This window comes from Terrapene carolina, unplaced genomic scaffold, assembly GCF_002925995.2.
Source record: "Terrapene carolina triunguis isolate 2854851 unplaced genomic scaffold, T_m_triunguis-2.0 Scaffold58, whole genome shotgun sequence".
Classification (NCBI taxonomy): domain Eukaryota; kingdom Metazoa; phylum Chordata; order Testudines; family Emydidae; genus Terrapene; species Terrapene triunguis.
The window spans coordinates 37,678,342-37,695,291 of NW_020664409.1; the positions used below are offsets into that span (position 1 = coordinate 37,678,342).

Below are 16,950 nucleotides of genomic sequence, written 5' to 3' on the forward strand. Positions count from 1 at the left end.
TTCCAAATAAAAGTAGATTGGGAAAGAATAGTCTAAGTTTTTGTCCACCCATTTCTCTGTCAGGAAGGAAATAATTCATTCCTGGAGTGAAAATCTTTCCTGGGCTCTTTGAAGCCAGGACATTATGATCAAGTTTTTCAAAAGCAACCAGTGATTTTGAGTGCTTAAATTTTTGGGTGCCCAGACACTCGCCTCAAAAATGTGAGCACCCGCCACAGAAAATGCTGAGCGCCCACCCTCGGCAGATCATGCTCCGTCAGTGTGTCTTGAATTGGGCACCCAAAAAGTGAGAGACCTCAAATCACTGGCCACTGTTGACAATCTTGGCCATTATCTGCATTTATAAAACACAAGCCTTTGGGTGCAATTATAGTTTTTTAAAACGTTACTTTAAAAACCTGCCAACAATAGTCAGCAAGCAGATAATCCCCAGATTAGTCACTAGCTACAATGTTTTTGGAAGTCTGGTATCTCCCTACGGACATGAGAGCTACTGCTTCACTGTTCCTGGATGGTCAAAAAAAACTTGGACTCTAATAGAATGTGAAAAGAAATGAGTTCCAAAATCACTGTGGAGAGCAGAGAGTCTCTTGTCGAGATGTTTTGACAACTTGTGCTACAGGTTGTGTGCAACTCATCTGACAATTACAGTTAATTGAAGTGTTGCCTCCTAAGCCAGTAGCTGCGTAGTCTCTCTCATTACTCACGTGTGTTATTTGACACATTTGAAAGGAAGTTGTGGAGTGGCCATGTGTCTGATTTCTGTGGTAATGCAGAACAGGAGATCTAACTAACCCTTGTTTCCCTTTCGCTAACCAGACAAAGAGAGAGATTTTAAAAATAGCTTAACTAAATACAAAGGGAAGGAATTTAACATGGTCACAGTAAGGTATTTGGCTACCTGCCATTCAGTGAATGTGCTGAACAAAAGGAATTTTGGGGGTGGCTGGATTGGTGCATGTAGTTTTTCCTCATCTTTTTATTCTTTTAAATACCCCACTCCTCACTCATTGACAAAATGGTTTCTCCTTACTGTAATAGCAATAAGCTGCAAAGACCCACATTCATGCACATGATGCTGTCCTTCCTCTCAGTGCCTTCACAAACCACTGGGTGGAAGAGATAGAAAGACTAATGCTAAGAATGGTTAAAATCCATCCAATTATGTGATGTGGTAGTTATAGAATACACTAGGAGGATCCCATCTCAACTGTTCTCAATTATAGCATCCTGCCATGCAAAAAATATAATGATGTCTTGGGAAGGGTGATATTCCAGGGCCTGATTTTCAAAAATGTAATGATCTGTAATACAGACACCATTGTGCCTCAAACATTTTAGTGCTGGATCTTGATCTATTAACAGGAATAGTAAAATTAAGAGCCCAACAGACAGAGTGGATCTGAGTTTGGGAAAGATAGAGGGGGAAAGAAACTGTTGTGTAGTGTTCTTCTGCACTGCTAAATAACTACAATTCTGGGGTCAATAAAGTGGTTTTTTGGTTGTCAAAATCTAGCTACAGTATCATGTCATACACCAGGGGTAGGCAACCTTTCAGAAGTGGTGTGCCGAGTCTTCATTTATTCACTTTAATTTAAGGTTTTGTGTGCCGGTAATACATTTTAACGTTTTTTAGAAGGTCTCTCTCTATAAGTCTATATTATATAACTAAACTATTGTTGTATGTAAAGTAAACAAGGTTTTCAAAATGTTTAAGAATCTTCATTTAAAATTAAATTAAAATGCTGATCTTATGCTGCCAGCCTGCTCAGCCCGCTTCCAGCCTGGGGTTCTGTTCACCTAGGCCGGCAGCGGGCTGAGCGGGGCCTGCGGCCAGGACGCCGGCTGGCAAGGGGCTGGCAGCCGAGACCCCAGACCTGGGAGGGGGGTGTTCAGGGGTCAGGGCAGAAGACTGGGTGTGGGAGGGGAGTTCAGGGGTCAGGGCAGAGGGCTGGGGTGCTCGGCTCATGGGGGTGCTCCCAGCCCCCTGCCCTGAGCGGCTCACGGCAGGGGGCTGGAAGGGATATGCCCTATTCCACCCCCTTCCCCAAGGCCCCATCCCTACCTCTTCTCTGCCTCCTCTATGGAGCAGCGAGCACGCTGCCACTCGTCCCCCTCCCCCTCGCAAGGGCCATCAGCTGATCGGCGGCTGGTAGAGGGAGGGGGAGGAGGAGGGGCAGGAAAGCACCACGCTGGGGGAAGAAGCGGGGGAGAGGGGAAGCTTGGCTGCCACAGGACCAAGCTTCTGCCTCCTGCCCCCGAAGGGGAGAGTGGTGGGTGGGGGGGGGCTGAGTGGGGCTGGGGGCCGGGACCACGGCAGGGAGCTGCATGCCACTCAAAATCGGCTTGTGTGCCGTGTTTGGCATGCGTGCCGTAGGTTGCCGACCCCTGTCGTACACCATCACACTCTCCTCCTCAAATGTTCTTTCATCATCAGCTTGAGCTGACTGCATGAGTAACCTGGGAGTAAATTTTACTGTACGTCTGTGGTACCTGCATCTGCTTATCATAGGGTAGAGTTAGCCCATATCTCTGGCCAACAGAATGGGACAATCTACTGGCGCTATATCTCTGAACTGCCAGTAAGTCTGTTCTGCAAGTACATAATCAGTTATTTTTGTGCATCCAACATTACATTGCACCACTTATGATCAGCGTTGGCTAGAAAACATCTCTCAAAATGAAACTGATAAAAATCAGAAAGTATCGAAAATTTGTTTGCATTTTCTGATCAGCTCTATTTCTAAGGAGGCTTGTGTTCACCAAGCTCAAGACTCCTGCAGAGTTGTACCAGAGACTTAGGAAAAAGAAATCAAGTTAGGTAGTGCATATTCCTAGAAGTGTAGTTATTACAGAGAAAAAAATCAGTGACACGATAGAAGAAGGAGCTACAGTATAATGTGAGGTTGGAAAACTAACAGATGGAGCTAATATATGCTTCCAATGGGGGGCGGGGAGGGGACTGGTTAGGTCACTGAGTTATTGCACACTCTTCTTTGCCTGGGTTCTAAACCTGATGTAAGTCACAGGTAAAAATTAGTTTGGTAGTTTTTTTCCCAGTATTCATTGATTTAAATCATGAAATGACCACATAATTTGGCACAATTAGACGTCTCTCCTCAGAAAAGGCTCAGGATTGTGATAGCCGGGGTCAGAATTAAGATGCATTAGCAGCGGTATGTGGAGGGCTTGCATAGCACCTGCCTCCAACATATCAGACTGAAGCCACTGCTATTATAGACACGTAGAAATAAGTTCTATAAGCCTGCTAAGAGTAGTGGTTATTCACAGTCTTTTGGCACCAGGACAATATTTGCCAAGAATAACTGGCAATGGTCAGAGAACAATTATTACAACAGACCCAATAAATAAATATACACATTCCTCATATAGAAATTCTGCAGTCTAGCGTTAGTGAGCTTAAACAAATCTCTGTAACAGCTCTTGAAAGAGACTGACTAACCTACAAAGAGTTGGTCACAGATGTAAGGTAAAAGATTGCTACTCTTTGGTATCTTATTAACTTCACTTACTTACAGTTTATTAAGGGTAAGTCTCTGACAATACTCATTTAAAAAAACACAGGATGAAAACTACTGGCTCGTGCATTCTATATATAAATCAAAGGCTGCACTGACAGGAAGGGGAACTGGTGGTACTCTTCTCTCAAGGTTTCAGAGTAGCAGCTGTGTTAGTCTGTATCCGCAAAAAGAACAGGAGTACTTGTGGCACCTTAGAGACTAACAAATTTGTTTGAGCATAAGCTTTCGTAGCCCACGAAAGCTTATGCTCCAATAAATTTGTTAGTCTCTAAGGTGCCACAAGTACTCCTGTTCTTCTCTCAAGCTTCACCAAGCCCACACATGTCCTGACACCTTCCCTAGCCATGTCCCTGGTCAGCCCTTCCCTTCTGTCCTCTTCTCATCCCCTCTGGTTATACCTCTCAGTCATTTGTTAATGAGGCTCTCTTTCTGCCAGTCTTCCCTGGAATCCTAATTTTTCCAAAAACTCTGCTTACAAATTCAAAGGGGAATAGCCACCAATGTACCAAACTGTGTTTTAGAGAGGAACATTTTTGTTTCACATTTCTGTGGAATGCCAAGTGGAAGGGACTTGAAATAGGATGCTGCGCCTTTCTTGTTTAGGTCACTTTTTCTAACCTGGCACAGGGATGCGTTGTGGAAATGCTCTTCCCATTCGACAGCTTCCAGGGGTCTAAAATGAGCTAGTGGTTTCAATCCAGAGGGAGGAAAGATGGTTTGTGGTTAAGACTGGTACTCAAGAGATCTGGGTTTAATTCCCACCTTTGCCGCAGCTATAAAATGGGGATGATACCATCTACCTCACAGCAGTGTTGTATTCATTAGTACAGCACTCAGATACTACAGTGGCAGTAAGGAGATAAGAATATAGGAACTGGGTGGCAATATCACAGAATCCTCCATTATAATATATATTAATTGGTATCTTTGTTGGCACTCCTCGGCAGAAGAACCAGCATCAATGAATCAACATGCGAAATCTCCTCTCTCATCTCTAGAGGTTGTCCTCTAGATCAGAGATGAGGCATCTAGTCTAAGTAAATTTGTTCTCCTGTTGCTTGGACTGTTCCTATTCTGTAAATGGAAGAGGGCTTAAATGAATATTAAGTAATACCAAATTCACGTTCAAAAAGATTTTTCAAAAGATGGATTTGGGGTGTGGGGTGCAGACACCTTTGCACACTTACAAGGGACGGTAGTTTGAATGTTCTATAACTTTAGCACGGTAATTCAGATGCTGGCACCCCCGTTGGGATCTGTTTCAGGTTCCTGAGAAAAACAAAGCAGAGCACCCACAAAATGGGCATGGGGGTGAAGAGTAGATAGTGTTTGATACATTTAGTTAAAACACTGATAAGGTTTCCCGATACTTCCCATGATAAGATCCTGTTTGCAGTTGCTTATAACTTCACCAGACTAACCATTTGGGCTGATATTTTCCATGCTAGGTGTGTGCCTCAGGGTGAATGTTGAGTAATTTCAACCAAAACTGTTCAGACGCTTCTGAGAACAAGGTTAAAATACACTGTTTTGCCCATGTTAAAAAATTCTCGCAATCTTGTGTTTGAAAAGCTCTAGCACCCCCATGCTTTGGAGCAGGGACTTGAAATTTGGCAAGGAGGTGCTCTTTGGGTCAAGGATGCATATTTTGCTATCTCTGTGAAAATCCACCCAAAGTTGACCAAATTATAAGCCTCTGAAAAACTGCAGTTTGCATATGCTCAAAGGAAACTTGCTAGAGTTTAACAGCTAAATTCCACAAAGATTCCATCCACTATAGCATGCACCTGCCTGGGGCTGAGCAGCTGGGCACTAACTTTGTTTTCATTTTCTTGGTGCCCAACTTCAGACCCTGGGGTCTGATTTGCAGATGTGCTGGGCACTCACAGCTGCGATTGAAGTCAATGGGAGCTGCACTTTGAATGCATAAAATGCTATATAATGAAAAGCACTCTGAAAACTTAGATCCCAGGCATCTCAAATTGGGCACCCAGAATTAGTGGATACTTTGGACTTCAATTACTCTGTACTTCAGTTCCCCATTTTACAGAGGTGAAGATAAGTTCATTTGTGAAGCACTCAGTTTCCATAGTGACAAGCACCATAAAAAAAACCCCATGAGGAAATTAATAACTCTGTCTTCAGAGTCGGGTTTGAACAGAGTGCAGTAAATAAGGTATGGGAGCACACCTTAAACAATGAGTAGAAAACAAAATAATGAATAGCTGCTTATTAAATGAGCACCATCTGTTCTGTGCATTGAATGAGGTAGGGATACTATGGAAACAATAGTATGTGATCATGTAATTAAAGACTTTATCATAATGCATTTGCAAAAGCGAGCCAAATTAAGGTTGCCGGAGCAACCTTAATTCTAGCATTTCCTAAATGAGTGCTTGACTTTGCATCCTTAATTTCTTTTTAACATAGTTTTTGTGTGTGTAATATCATCATATTTGGCCTGCTAAACCCAAGGTTGTGAGTTCAGTTAGGGGGCCATTTAGGGAACTGGGGTAAAAATCTGTCTGGGGATTGGTCCTGCTTTGAGCCCGGGGTTGGACTAGATGACCTCCTGAGGTCCCTTCCAACCCTGATATTCTATAAAATCTATATATTGTCAAAATACAATGTAGCAAATACAATTCTGACTAAGTCTGTTACAAGTGGTTCAGAACTATTTCTGTAACATTTGTATTACTCGACCAGAATTTTCTGATATCAGGATGCTGCCAACTAATAGGAAGTGATATTTCTGACAAATGTCACAATTTTACAAAAAAACCCAGCTATTTCAGTATCTGCAATATTCTGCCTTGTATTTCTCTATGCTCATTATCCGAAATACAGATACTGGCTCACATCAAACCTGATCCACTAATCCAATACAACCAGCAAGCTTTTGCATATGATCACTATATGTCAAATTACCATCGTGATTCTCACACCACCAGCATACATCACTATCCAGTAAACCACATCTGAATCAGTGCAAAAGAGTCCCATCAGTTCTGTGTATGATTTTAGCTTGTTGCATTTTCATTTCAGACTCACTAGTAGGTCAATATATTTGACCAGCGTTGTTTATCAAACTTGCATTCTTATCTCTATACAAGGCTAAAATCCATAAGCAGAGGAAAGTAGCCTAAGCAACATCAAATGAAATTTTGACACCAGATAAGAGGATGATTTGAGTTTCATTATGGAAAAGACTATAGAGATCACTCTAGTGCTCTAGGCAAGCAAAAATATTTGTATGTCTACAATGCAGTAGTTGGCATACAGCGCACACCCCTATTATATGTATATAAGGACCTTAGATCTTAGGAAAGCATATGTTTTTAGGCAATCTTGAGTCAGGAAGCTTAGTATGTTACACATTAATCTTTTATTTGAGCTAAACAGATGAGATTAATATGTAATCTCTCTTTTTTTTCTGTGTAATTTTACTTGCCTTTGTGCTTTAAGCTACGGATGGCTCCCATTTGTTGATAAATGTATTTCTGGAAGTCATTTACTCTCAGGTACACTGTACTTAGGGTTAAGAAATAACCTTTACAATACTGGTCAGATTAAGAAAAATAAAAACAAACAAACCCCAAAACAAAAATAAGTGTTGTCTCTTTGTCTTACATGTTCATAACTCAAAGCAGGCCGGTATTTTTTCATCCCATTTTACTTTAAAAGCAGCTAACTATTTTTCACAGACACACTTTAACCCATCTAGTATTTTAGAAAAACACTGGATAATAATTCAGTATATAACAACATTTCATAACTGTATCAATATCAAATAAATTTAAAAACAGAGCCTAATTTCTAAATATTAACATCTGAACAATACATCCAAACCCCAGATTTTGGCACTCAGACAGGCTCTTCTCTGTCTAAATTGACAATAAATGTACCTAAGTGATGTTCTGAATGTCCACATGTGGGATTTGGATGTCCTATTAGGTCACCTGTGTTTAAAAACTGGGCCCATAATGTATAAAGTATGGTGAAACAGCCTAATTGTAGCCATTTGGGATTTGAATCAGGTCCTAAATCATCTTCATCAGTCTTTCTAAGAGCATATTTTAGGCTGTGAACATTAGGGCAACAAAAAAGCAAAAGTATATAAAATGGGGGGGGAAGGGAGAAGCTCTTCTGAGAAGAGAGGCACATAATGTAATGCAACAGCTCTATGAACACAGCAATATTTTCCACATTAGTTGAGGATGTGGTAAGTTCCACAGGGATCTTTTCCTGATAAACTGAGACCATTCCATTCTTATCTGCAGGTAAACACACTTATCTATCTGCAGAAACAAGACATTCTGTTCTTTTAGAAATAGCACTAAGAGGTTCAAATGAAGAATATTGATATAAATTCAGCAATGACAAATTCCACTCCCCCCAATTGCTTTGAAAGAGAGTAAGTTCTCTAGAGGTCTCAAAGCATATACATTTTCTGTCAATCACACTTTGTGTTTCAGTAAAGTTGGATGACTTTATCTTTAAATAAAAAAAAAATGTAAAAAAAGATAAATAAGATTGTATGGGAACCCAGGCTGGCAAGGAGCCCAAACACATCTCTGGCTATATGCAGTCTTACAACGAGAAATTCATACTAACACTTATTATTTACCCATACACAGTGCTACACATCTTTAACGTGCTGTACAAACATGAGCTAGAAAAATCACAACCCCTCTTTGAGGCAGAAATATTATTAGATAGAATGGTGTTATGGTTAAGCCACAGGACTAGACCACTTTCATTGCACAATGAAGAGAATACCATATCCACATTACACACAGTTTTCTTCAATGAAGGATTGTTCTAAACTCAGAATGGATAGGATAGTTGTACAGCCAAGTCATATCACTTCATAGAATCATAGAATATCAGGGTTGGATGGGACCTCAGGAAATCATCTAGTCCAGGGGTCTCAAACACATGGCCCACAGGCCGCATGTGGCCCGCAGGGCTATTTCCTGCAGACCGCCACCCCCCGACCTACCTCCAGGCCAGGGGTGGGCAAACTACACCCGCGGGATTGCCCCCCTCGAGCCCCGTGCTGCTCCCTGAAGCAGCTGGCATCACGTCCCTGCAGCCGGGGGGAGGGGAGAGGGAGGGAGCAGAGGGCTCCATGTGTTGCCCTGGTTTCCAGGCCCCCCCCCCCAGCTCCCATTGGCCAGGAACGGGGAACTGCGGCCAATGGGAGCTTTGGGGGAGGTACCTGGAGGAGCAGCAAGCAGCGCGCGGAGCCCTGCATCCTCCTCCCCCAGGGGCCGCAGGGACATGGTTCCAACTGCTTGCTGGGCTGGGGCAGGTAGCCTGCCCTGGCTCCGGTGTGCGCTGCTGCCACCCCAGAGCCGCTTTAGTAAGCGGCTCCGGGCCAGAGCCCGAAACCCTCCTGTACCCCACCCCCAACTCCCTGCCCTGAGCTCTCTGCCACACCCTGCACCTCAACTCACTGCCCTGAGCCCCTGCCACACCCCTCCTGCCCCCTCTGGGGGTAGGGAGGGGGCAGAGTTGGGGTGGGGACTTCAGGGAAGGGGTTGGAATGGGGGCAAGGCCTCATGGAAGGGTGGAGTGGGGGCAGGGCAGCGAGGGGAGGGGGTGTCAGTGATGTGGCCCTCAGGCCAATGAACTAGTCCTCATGTGGCCCTCCTGGTCATTTGAGTTTGAGACCCCTGATCTAGTCCAACCCCCTGCTCAAAGCAGGACAAATTCCCAGACAATTTATTATTATTATTATTATTATTTTTTTTTTTACCCCAGTTCCCTAAATGGCCCCCTCAAAGATTGAACTCACAACCCTGGGTTTAGCAGGCCAATGTTCAAACCACTGAGCTATCCCTCCCCCCAGCTTTGACCAATTTGGAAGAAAGAGGATGATACATGCAGGGGTATTAGAATTCCATCTACAGGTTTGGTCTTTTTCCAGGGCAGAACTAGCCTACCTTGCCAGGCTCTGTGTACATTCAAGTGCAGTGGAGAAAATGGTGTACAGGGAAACAAAATAATGGTTAAGTTGATTTAGAGGACTAACAGTACTGGCTCTGATGTAGTGCTGAGTTCTGTCGCAGACATATCCTCAAGCCTCTACTTTTTGGGGAATTAAGTAAGTAGCAATGAATAATGTGGACTCAAAGTTGGGATGTCAACTACATAACTACAGGAATAATAGTGCAGTACCAAAACCACAGTAGCTTCATTTCCATATGGGAGGACATGGATTCAGTTTTTTCTAAATGGGTTGCAAACAAAGGTAGAGAAAAAGAAAAAAACCGAGGAAGATCAGAGCAGTGCGTTTGGAGATGCAAGAAATCTGGACTAAACTGGAAAGGGTCAATCTCACAAAATATCATATGTAATGAACTTATAATAGTTCACAGAAAAACTTCATATTTAGTCTAACTCTGCAAACACTCTGAGAGTGAAGGATGGGACTTGATGCCCAAGGACTGACTTGAACACACATTTTAACAGGCAGGATGTAAAATATTTCTTATACAGGGTTATTATCATTGTTACTAAAAGTAGGTCTTAAGTGCGAGGAGTATTCTGTCTCTGTTGTAGGAGCAGCAGTGATCTGTATGACTATGCTATGTATAGACTCATAGACTTTAAGGTCAGAAGGGACCAATATGGTCATCTAGTCTGACCTCCCGCATGATGCAGGCCACAAAAGCTGACCCCCCCACTTTCCCTTAACTCTGCTGTTGAAGTCTCCAGATCGTGATCTAAAGACTTCAAGTTGCAGAGAATCTTCCAGCTTGCGACCCCTGCCCCATGCTGCGGAGGAAGGCGAAAAACCTCCAGGGCCACTGCCAATCTACCCTGGAGGAAAATTCCTTCCCGACCCCAAATATGGCGATCAGCAGAACCCCGAGCATACAGGCAAGATTCTCTAGCCAGACCCTCATTTTGCCAGCGATGGCTGTTATTGCCTAATTGACTAAAATCACGTTATCCCATCAAACCATTCCCTCCATAAATTTATCTAGCCTAATCTTGAAGCCAGAGAGGTCTTTCGCCCCCACCGTTTCCCTCGGAAGGCCGTTCCAAAATTTCACCCCTCTGATGGTTAGAAACCTTCGTCTAATTTCAAGCCTAAATTTCCCCACGGCCAGACTATGCTATGTATAACCTGTATGCTCAAAAGGTCTGTTACACTAACCCCCCCACCCTTTTGTCTCCTCTCCCTCTTTGAATACCTGTGAAGTGGCTTTCCAGCTGAAGAGTTATAAAAATACCATGGTTATAGTGTCGCGACAAAGTCTGTGTTCAGTGTTCCATGTTCTGTGTCTGTCTCTGGTGGGTCTCCTGTGCTAGCATTGGGTCCAGAGAGAGAGGGGATACTACACTAGACAGGGTAAATGCCTTTTCCTCACTCTACTTTCCCCATCGCCAACCAAATTATCAATCACATTCACCTCTGTCCAAAAGACGTTGGTCTCCAATGCATCAGGTTTATTTTTTGTTAGGTTCTCTAATAATCATTTTGTTGTTGAGTTTTGTTATTAATACATTTGTATTGTTAGTTACATTTTCTTGTATTGTTAATTCCACTTTCCTCTAGGTACCCTGGTTCTACTTCCCCAAGCCCTGAAGGGTAGCTCATGGGCCCCCATAAACTACAACTAAATGTTAGTTTAAGTATCAGCAATTTCACCAAGTTCTCTGTTACTATGTACCTTCCAAATCAGTTTAATCTTGCATAACAACTGTGGTACTCCTACAAATCTTATTTCTTGTGTGTACTTAAGGGTTAAGGTTGCCTTTTATTGTTTGATGGCTATTGCAGCATCAAACCTGGCCTCATTTTGTTTGTCAATGTACCCAATTATTGTAATAGTGATAGTTTTATTGTATTCCCAATTATTATGATTGTGATTGTTTGCATTTGTGTTTATGACAAGTTTCAGAGTAGCAGCCGTGTTAGTCTGTATCCGCAAAAAGAACAGGAGTACTTGTGGCACCTTAGAGACTAACAAATTTATTAGAGCATAAGCTTATGCATCCGAAGAAGTGGGCTGTAGCCCACGAAAGCTTATGCTCTAATAAATTTGTTAGTCTCTAAGGTGCCACAAGTACTCCTGTTCTTTTTGTGTTTATGTTATATCTGGTGTTTAGTCAGTTGTAATGGTTTTAGTTATATTCACCTGGTTATGATTGTTTGGTTTGCCTGCAACAGATCACCTGTGCCCTAAAACGACGACTACTGTAATGATCATAGATCAAGGGGCGGAGTGTTGTAGGAGCAGCAGTGATCTGTATGCTATGTATAATCTGTATGCTCAAAAGGTCTGTTACACTTCCCCCCACTCTTTTGTCTCCTCTCCCTCTTTGAATACCTGTGAAGTCTCCTCCTCCCTCCTGAAATGCTTGGGCTGGTTGAACAGCTGGAAGATCAGAAGAGCTCCCAGGTACACAAGGTGTCTGGGACTCTAATTAGGCAGCACTCACACACCCAATGCATGGACACTGGCCGAAGTGGAGTGTGACCAACCAGACACGGCCAAGTCATCTCTAGTCGCAGGCCATGAGGAGCAGGTCCTTAAAAGGGGAAGGGGCCATGTGCTCAGGAGTGCACTCACAAGCTTGTACCTCCCGTGAAGGCCCTTCACCCGGATCGCCTGGCCAGTGGTTCGCCGCATTGCATTCCATTGTGCCTCGGGAAGACTTACCTTCATCGCACCATCCATCGCTGCACTCTGGGACACTTACCTTGAAGGATCCTGACATCTCCAGTGCCGTGCCTGTCCTGGTAGCGTGAGTATGCGAGTGTGAGTGTGACCCCCCCGTCCCCCTTCTTTTGAGCTTAGCTATCAATACAATAAATGTGCTGCTTTCTGCCAAACTCTGGTGGGTCACTAGTCCTCCCTAAGCTTACTAGTTGGCCCAATTTCAGGTAACAGTCTCCTTTCCTTTTCCCCAGTGGTACTTAACACATATCTTGGCTTCTGGGGCTGTACACAGACACCAGGATATAAGTTAAGGTTGCTAAGGTAGTATAGAGTAGGGTACACAAAAGCAGAAAGCAAAATATTTATGGGTGACTCACTGCTGTGGAAGGATCTTGGAAGTGGCAATGCTAAAAAAACAAAACAAATATGGACAAAAAGAGATGGCTGAGAAAGCCAGCAGCTGGCTGAAGATCAAGTGGAACAAGAGTCAGTGAAGGTGGCAAACTGTAGACAAATATTTTGTCTGGAGGAGGATGGCGCCTTGATTTTACATTTATACATATTTCACCAAAATTTGCTTAAAAACTAGAGAGCGCTAATGACGATGTAGAAAATATAGAAATCCATGACTGGGGTTGATTGCAATGGACTTCTCAGGCTATAAGTGTGGTTAGTATTTGGACCTAGCTGTCGAAAATTCATCATTGTTCAGTCAGAATTTAACCAAGTAGGAGCTCACTGAAGGAGGAAGCAGCTTTGTAGCTTTTTGACCCTATTCCCCATTCTTGTCTGCTCTTCAATCATCCTGGCCTTGTTATGACCCCCCCATTTCACACACTTGTCCCTCCCGGATTCTAATTTAATTCCATCACACATTAACATTCCACAGAATCAGTTCTTCTTCCCTAAAAGTTCTGGGCCAGATCCTCAGCCAGTTTAAATTACTATTGCTGCATTGACTTCAAGAGAACTGCACCAATTTACATCAGCTGAGGATCTGGCCATGCATGTGAAATCTTTTACACTGTTCTGAAAACAAACAGAATCTTTCTGCAAGTGTCGTGCCATCAGAATCCATTCCATTTTAACCTTTTTAAAATCAAAGTGACACTTCTTCGAATCAAACCACATTCATGCCGATAGTCTATATTTTTTCAAAGAGGTTTAAAAATAAGATTGTAAATTCAAAATGAATCTTCTCCAGATTATTCTTGGAAATCTTCAAAGGGAATTAATATAGAACAGGACACCAGCAGCTCCATTAGTGGTGGAACTACCATTAAGTGGATACCTACTTGGTTAAACAACCGCAAACAAAGAGTAACTATTAATGGAATGATGTCAGACTGGAAGGAGGTCTCAATGGGGGTTCCACAGGGATCTGTTCTGGGTCCATTGTTATTTAACATCTTTATTAATGACCTGGATGTAGGAATAGAGAGCATATTGATCAAATGTCCAGATGACACACAGCTACTCCAAACACTTGGGAGAATAGAGCTAAAATCCAAAGGGATCTTGATAAATTGGATAACTGGTCTATAGACTACAAAATGAAATTAAACAAAGACAAATGTAAGGTGCTACATTTAGGGAAGAAAAACCAATTTCACACAGAATGGGGGTTAGCTGGCTTGGCAGCAGCACTTCTGAGAAGGATCTGGGACTTGTGGATCACAACCTCACCATGAGTCAGCAATGCGATGCTGTTGCAATAAATAAATAAATAAAGCAAATGCAACTTTGGGTTGCATTAACAGAGGCATAGCATGCAAGTCACAGGAGGTGATAGTACTGCTCTACTCAGCACTGGTTAGGCCTCAGCTGGAGTAGTGTCCAGTTTTAGTCACCAATGTATAGAAAGGATGTACAGAAACTGGAAAGGATCCAGTGGTGAGCAACAAAGATGATCAAGGGAATGGAACACAAGCCATATGAGCAAAGGCTGAAGGAACTAGGTGTGTTTAGTTTTACCCTGGCATGCTGACTGGCTGCTACACACTCCTTTGCTCCAACTGACTGTTGCAGTCAGGTTTTTACTGCCATATACCTTCATCAAATGTGGCCACCACAGCTGCTGATCCATTTTCTATTCAGTAATATCCTCTTAATTGACCCCCATAAAAAGCCGAGTCGTACTTAGCACAATCCCTTTTAAACTTAATATCAGGGGTTATATTCGGTGACTGGGCATGGAGTGTAGGTAGAATTGAGGTATCCATGCAAATAGATGGTTAGTTTTAGGACTGCAGCCAGAGTACACAGATTTAAAAAAATGTTATAAAGTACTCATTTAAAAGTGCAGTGATTATGCATGTTATTCTGTGCTTTGATTGAATAATAGTATTCCATTTATTAGCCACTACATATATGTTAGACATAGTTTACACCACATTAATGTGTATTATGAACACATTACTAATGTAATATACATTTTATACATAAGTGTTGGCCAAGTTATGCTAACTGAATATATTATGCTCTTCCCACATTTCTGCTCACACTTTGCAAAGCTGAAGTCAGATTTGGCATTAGCTAATAGAGAACTTGTCAAAGGCAAGATAAATTCATTCTATGTCCTACTACAGGTTTAGAATGCAGTATCCAAAAGAGAGATAAGAAAAGTACAGAACAAAACAACAAGATAAGAAACTGTTATGAACTGGTGGGTTGGATTTTAGTGACATATTGAGAGTTTTGTAACTGTTTAAATGCATATTTTCAAAGCACACCTTCTGTGTAAAGTGAACATGCTATGGGATAAGAATTGCTTCCCAGAAGAAGGGTGGATATGTATATCTCCTTTTTGTACTATACTGTTTTTTCTTTAGACAATATGTCTGCTTAAGTTCAGTTCAGGCCCGGCTCCAGGCACCAGCATTCCAAGCAGGTGCTTGGGGCGGAAATCTGCAAGGGGCGGCAGTCCGTGTGTTTTGCTGACCCAAGCAGTGCACTGAATTGCCGCTGCGGACGGCGGGGGCAGTCCATGTGCCCTTAGGGTGGCACGCGCATTTCCGCAGCGGTGGCAATTCGGCGGCAGCTTCTATGTTCAGCTGCCCGCGGCGGCAGTTCGGCGGCTTCTGTCTTCTGGCTGAAGACAGAAGCTGCCACCGAATTGCCGCCACAGCAGAAACGCGTGTGCCGCCCTAACGGCACACAGACTTCCCCCGCCATCCGCGGCGGCAATTCGGCGCACTGCTTGGGGCGGCAAAAACAGTAGAGCCAGCCCTGGTTCAGTTATTTGATCTTTTGAACATTTTTAAGAATGAAACATGAGTGTAGTCAAACTACGGGCTATACCATTCAGTCAATAAGTCAGAGTACAGGGATTTACATACTTTGCAGTTATTTAGGAAAAACAGAATAATCATTAAGCAAAATAAATCCTTTCATCATTCAGAAAAAGTGTACTGCTTAGAATATGTATACAGCTGGGCAAGAAATGGTTTTCCCATCCTGTAAATATTTTCAAGAATTTGAAATTTTTCCCTGTCTTGAATTGGCACAAAAATTCAAACTCTCAAAAACATTTATGCACCAAAACAACTGATTTTTTTCTCATCTCAGGTCAACCAAAACATTTTGTTTCAATAATTTCGAAAAATGCTGTTTTGATTTCAACCTTTTAAAAACTAGTCTAATTGGCTTAAATTAAAAAAAAAAAAAAAAGAGAGACTCAATTTGAACCAGAAAACCGAATTTTTCATTTAAAAAACGTGAAAACATTTTTTTTTGATAATTTCAAAACTATTTTCTTGACATATTGGGGTGGGTGGGAGGGAGGGGGTTGGGAAATTCATCAAACCTAAACCTGTTTTGCGAACAGTTTCAGTTTAGATGAATCAGCTTTTTTTGGATGGAAAATGATTTGTTGAAAAATTCCAAACCAGCTCTGAACAAATAACTACAGCTTTCCTGGCCTTTCACTGGCTGAAACAATTCCACTTCAGTATAATTTTCAAACATATGCAAGTTCCTACACTCTGAATTGATAGTAAATACCTTCATTTATGTACCCATTCCTTCTGACACAGAAATAGTAAATATAATATTAAAATGTTATCTTTGCAAACAGTATTTTTCCCTAATTGATGCCGTAATATAAAGCAGAATCAAAAACTAGTTTACTTTATAGCTCAGCCATTGGACTCCGAGTATGATAATGTCAGAAGCAATGTCACGGTTTAGCAAAGCAGTAGTCAAAACTTGCAGTTGTAATTAAAAAAACAAACAAACCCAAAACTTCACATAGCTATGCACTGTTTATCATTTTCACATGGTGCAGTAATACAACAGCATAAATGTTTCATACCAACTTTTAGAAAGTTGTGCTCTCAAATAGGCACAACTATCATTTATACAAAGGCAGCAGTTGGGCATTCTTAGACCTGGTCCTAGTAGACAAATTGCCTGCTGGCTTTGTCCATACCACAGAGCAAGATGACAAACTGGCACACATAATTGCTCAAGATACAGGCCATTGCCTCAGACAGAAAGAAGTGTTTCAATACTAAACTCAAGTAAATAGGCAGATCTGTAGGACAGGATGGGGGGACCTCACACCATCTGCCTGTCTTATGCCTAACTTTAGCCTTTCCTATAAGTTTCTCACTTTCAAAGTTGCTAAAATTTTCCAAGAGTACATAAAAAATGTAGAGTAACAAAAAAGTGTGTAAAACTGGCAAAATACCTGATTAATTATCTGCTGTTGTAATTTTTCTCCAGACGCT

General features: G+C 42.2%; 1 protein-coding gene across 3 annotated transcripts in view; it reads right to left on the reverse strand.

Annotated features, from left to right (window-relative positions):
• The window catches only part of CHST9 (carbohydrate sulfotransferase 9), a 255,515-nt gene that overhangs the window by 5,654 nt on the left and 232,911 nt on the right, over positions 1-16,950 (reverse strand). For all 3 annotated transcript variants that reach the window (XM_026647334.2, XM_026647332.2, XM_026647333.2), the window contains one exon: positions 16,911-16,948. In XM_026647334.2, coding sequence (XP_026503119.1) covers positions 16,911-16,948 — 38 coding nt within the window. The remainder of the gene's footprint in view (positions 1-16,910; positions 16,949-16,950) is intronic.